The 5,146-nt window shown below is 38.4% G+C and overlaps 1 protein-coding gene across 1 annotated transcript in view; it reads left to right on the plus strand.

The window, feature by feature from the left end:
• Positions 1–5,085, plus strand: part of APPL1 (adaptor protein, phosphotyrosine interacting with PH domain and leucine zipper 1) — a 30,851-nt gene extending 25,766 nt beyond the window's left edge. The window contains exons 17-22 of the mRNA XM_081848868.1: positions 78–252; positions 354–390; positions 726–872; positions 1,011–1,061; positions 2,728–2,817; positions 4,251–5,085. Of these exons, the coding sequence (XP_081704994.1) occupies positions 78–252; positions 354–390; positions 726–872; positions 1,011–1,061; positions 2,728–2,817; positions 4,251–4,400 (650 nt within the window). The 3' untranslated portion in view covers positions 4,401–5,085. The remainder of the gene's footprint in view (positions 1–77; positions 253–353; positions 391–725; positions 873–1,010; positions 1,062–2,727; positions 2,818–4,250) is intronic.
• Positions 5,086–5,146: the final 61 nt, after the last annotated feature.

Consider the following 5,146-nt stretch of genomic DNA (forward strand, 5'->3'; position numbering starts at 1 on the left):
GTTAGGCCAAGGCCACTGGTTTTCTAGAAAGCCCAGACGTTGTTCATATCATTTTGTTTAATATGTGCTTGCTCCAGATTCTATCCTACATCAGTTATTTATTGTAAGATTCCTTGGATCCATGGAGGTGAAGTCGGATGAAAGTCCTGATGTTGTTTATGAAACAATGCGCCAAATACTAGCAGCTCGAGCTATACACAACATTTTCAGAATGACAGAATCACATTTGTTGGTCACATGTGATTGTTTAAAGTAAGTATTCTCATTCCAAACCAGCACATTTGTCAGTGTTTAATTACAGTTCTCTTTTTCTTTGTACCATAACTTATAGTTTCTTAAATTAACACTTTTAGGTTAATTGACCCTCAGACGCAAGTTACAAGACTCAGGGTGAGTTGCTAAAATCAAAGCAGTTATAGAAACATGCTTCATGATACATCAATACACTCTCTGTTTTCTGTCAATTATAAGTTGCACCCAAGCTTACCTTCCGTTTACTATGTGTACTTTTACCACACCTTAACAGGTTCAGGTTCCACATATTTATCATATAACATCCATTCAGTAGTGTCACATTTACACCAGCATTTGTAACTTGTAACACTTATAACAGCAGCCTCCAGATGTTGCTGAACTACAACTCCCATCTGGCCCAGCAACTAACATTAAATATGTTTATCTGGTATTCAATGAGCTTTAAAGTTCTCTCATTTTTTTCTTAACAGTTTCCGTTGCCAAATGTAGTTCTGTATGCCACACACCAGGAAAACAAACGGCTTTTTGGATTTGTGCTTCGGACTTCAGCAGGAAGAGCAGACAGTAGACCAACTTCAGTCTGCTATATATTCGAATCAAATAATGAAGGGGAAAAGGTATTTATCATGCTCCAGCTAAAGTTCTCCAATACGCTGAACTATTCTATACTTGCAGCAATGTGATTTAATTATATATTTAAAGATGGTCACAGTTGATCATGTTTGCTGTGTGTTCCTTTTCCCCCTCCCATTTAGATTTGTGATTCTGTGGGACTTGCAAAACAGATCGCATTTCATGCTGAATTGGTAAGATTTTCATTTGATGTAAAATATGTATGCATTATGTTGGCACTGCAGAATGAATGAGCTGAAAGGAACCTGAATGCATCAGTTTAAGCATCTTCAATAACACAATATATTTTGACTATTAACCTTTTCTAGCATGTTCTGTTAACCAGTTTCTTCTTAAATGTACTATGACCAGTGCTATGGGCCTGCGTTTCTTCCAGTGCTTTTTTTCCTGCAGAAACATTTCTGTTTCATAAGTTCTTTATTAACAGTGAATGGATTCCAGTTGGAAATATATTAAGCAAGCTTGGCAGTTTGAAAGTTTTTTAGTTTTGTTTACTAAATACAAGTAAAATAAAGATGCTAAAGTAGATCACTCCTTAGGCCATCAGAAACTTTTCTGATGCAAGCTGCAAATTATTCTATGATTTCTTTTTTAATTCCAATTTTAACTTTTGGGGAGCATCCATATCACTGACTTTTACAGAGATACCTGTAAGCAAACACTTTAGTAAAGCAGTCCAGATCTGCATTGCATTTGGCATGAGTTGCTAGCTATCAGGAGTTGGAGAAGAAAAACCGTATTAACTTCAAAGCAAAATTAGAAGTGTCCTTGTGACTCCTCATTTAACCACCCTGAGCTGGAGAACAGGAATGTATTTACAGCAGGGGTTGCCAGCTCCCAAGAGACTGCAATCTACTTACAGAATTAAAAACTGGCAGTGATCTACCCCCATTTTGGGGGGTTTCAGGTCCAAGTTGTTGACTTTTTTTTTAGGGAGGGGGAAAGCCACGATTTTTAGGGGTACAGGGCAAGGTTGTTGAGCTTTATTTAGGGAGGAGGAAAACCTCGTTTTTATGGGTTTTGGGAGAAAAAGAGGAACAGCCACTCACCAGCAGATCTGGGGAAACAAACAGCCTCACTGAGTGAACTCCGTCTTCCGTTCTGCAGATCCAGCAACAATGGAGGGTGGGGCGAGGGGGCCGGAGCCGGATTCTTTTTTACCAATCCTAAGAAAAGGGACCCAGCGATTGACCGCAATCTACCAAAACCTCCCGGGGATCTAACAGTAGATTGCGATCGACCTGTTGGACATCTCTGATTTATAGGAACAGAGTTCCTTAGGCCTTTAAAGGCCATTGTCTCAAATTAAGAACTAGACATGCTGCCTGAAACCACTTTTCCAGGTTTTTTGGCTTTACAAATCCCTACCCACTTCCCAGCCATATCTTTTGAGAACATGCTTCATGACTATCTGTTGCTAAAGTATTATTAACTCATGGCAAGTGGTCACTGTGAAATCATGCTGAGTTTTCGTTTAAAAAAACAACAAAAAACTTGCAGCATTGCAAAGTAGGCAGGAAATTCCTTTTCAAACTAGTATTTGGTAGTGTTGCCAACACTGTCCAGTCTAGAAATTATCTGGTCTGGTAGTTTATTGCTTTTCTGCTGTAATCTGATGGTGCAGAAGAATTATGCAGAATCATGCAGGCAGTTCCTCTATTTTGAAGGGCAGCAGCAGATATTTATTAAAAATATTTGCTATGTACATCAGTTCTCTGAAGTGAAACTTTCCATGGAACATAATATATAACATACTAATGCAATTTTACATCAAGTATTTATGATGTGGTAAATTACTTTAACAATTATTAATGTGCTGTGCCTTTTTTAATTTTCCAGGATCGCAGAACATCAGAAAAGCAGAAAGAAATGGATAGAGTGAAAGAGAAACAACAAAAAGAACTCAGTAAACAGAAACAAATAGAAAAGGTATGTTGTTTGCCAAAATTTTTCCTGGAAAAGAACTTGTATGCAAGAAAACAGATTTGTTCTAATGACTAAACTACAATGCAAATTTAGCTTTAGAATTTGCATGAGCCTGGGCTTTCAGAGGAGATGAAAGTGCTAAGAAAGTAGATAGATTTTTATGAGGACAAAAAAGATTAGAACTTAAGGAAATTTAAAAAAGAGAAGCCACATATGTTTTATACGTTATATATATTGTGAAGGGATTATTGTTTTTTCCCCGGCAGACCGCTACTTTTTCCTTTAAGGGTACTCTCTCCTCCTTGGAAATTGACTTTAAATGAACTTTATCAAAAAACATGCTGATAACCACAGACTTGGATGGCTTTAAAAGGGAACTGGGTGAATTAATTGAGGCCTGTAGAACATCAGCATTGAGAAGCATTGAAAACTAGTTACTGGAGAAAAGGCAAGCAGTATGGGAGGCTGGTTGTCTTCATGCCCTGCAGTCTTCCAAGAATTGTCCAGTTTTATAACTTGTGGTTTGGTGGCCATAGTAAAATTCCTGCTAGTCTTTTATGGTTGAAAATCATTGCACTGTTTGTATGCCTATTACATATAAGAACATTAAGAATAGCCCTAGACCAAAGGCCTATCCTATCCCACAGTGTCTGGCCAGATACCTCTGGGAAGCCCACAAACTAGACATGATGGCAATAGCCCTCTTCATGGTTTCCCTGCAGCTGGTATTCAGAGACATGGTGAGAAATTTGTCACACCCTTCTGATTTTGGCTTGCCAGACAGAACATTCCACACTCTCCTCCCCCTATAAAGTTTCCTAGTAGTTCTCCTGACTCTCTGGAGTGGATTTGAGGGAGGCTCAGTGAAAGGAGGCAGGGAAAGCTCTCGAGGGAGCCCTGGCAGTGGCTTCTGCTAACGCTTAAGATCCCTTGAATTTGGGCCATGGTGTCACTGATCCTGGAGGTAGTATGCAGCAGCCATCATGACTAGCAGCCATTGATAGCCTTATATTCCATAAATTTGTCCAATCTCCTTTTAAAGTAATCCAAGTTGGTGGCTACTGCATATCATGTGGTAGCAAATTCCATAGTTTTAGTTGTGCATTGTGTAAAGAAGTGCTTCCTATTCAGCTTCATTGGGTAACAATTCCTGATTCTAATATAATCACTTTCACCATGCCATGCATAATTTTATAAAACCATATTGTATTTCCCTTACTTCCCTTGTTCACCTTTTTTCTAAAACAAAAATCTTGCATTGTTGTAAACTTCCTTTGTAGGCCACTCTTTCTGCACATTTTCCAGCTCTGTAATACCTTTTGGGGGATGTGGTGATCAAAATCTAGACTGGTATTCCAAGTGTTTCAACAGCATAAATCTGTATAAATGCAATTTACAATGGAAAGTTCCATTTAAAACTGAATGCTTGCTTTCAGGATTTGGAAGAGCAAAGCCGGCTAATAGCTGCTTCTAGTAGATCCAACCAGAGCACTGGGGAGGGACAATTTGTAGTCCTTAGCAGTAGTCAGTCAGAAGACAGTGATTTGGGAGAAGATGGAAAGAAGAAACGAGAATCTGAAGCATGAAGTGACTCTGGTGTGCAAGTCTTCGGACCTGTTGTCTGACATGGAAAGTCGGAGAAACAAAGGTGGTGGGTTTGCTTTATTAGATGAAACTCCATTGTGCTTTGATTTTTCTTAAACAGCCAGCTTGATGTGAATATGGACTTTCTTCCATATCATAAGGTACCATGGTGAAACTTAGCAGAAGTATACATGGCTATATATGGATCTTTTTTTCTTCTTCACTTGCCTTGCTGTGCAGATAATTTCATGAGGAAAAAATTGGTATAAGGTAAGCATAATAGACAAAAGCTTTCGTCTTCACTTTCAACCTGCATTGGATAACCATTTAGTGTGTTGTGGCAAAAACAGAGTCCTTTGACTCTTTTAAAGACTTAACAAATTTAATATTATGAAGTGGAGTGGAGTCTGCGAAGGGCTCTGCTATAATAAATTTGTTAGTCCTTATTTTTTCAAAGTTCATTTTGATTCCCAAAGATTACGGAGAACAGAAACAGTGTGCTTGCTTGTAGTTTAAACATGTCTGAAAATGAATTGCCAGTAGAGAAAAGTTCAGGAAAACTGGTAATGCTGCAATGCTATTTTTACTTGAGAATGTACTTGGTGGTACTGCCCTTGGCTATTCTGCATTATACTTCAAAGCACTTTGGTGTGGAGGGTGTCAGAGACATTAAAGCACATATTAGAAGTTAGGCTGCAATTGCAGTATGTGTTTTGGTAATGTACGAATTTGTTTTGTAACAAATACA

Source organism: Podarcis erhardii (assembly GCF_964252035.2).
Source record: "Podarcis erhardii genome assembly, chromosome: 2".
Taxonomy (NCBI): domain Eukaryota; kingdom Metazoa; phylum Chordata; class Lepidosauria; order Squamata; family Lacertidae; genus Podarcis; species Podarcis erhardii.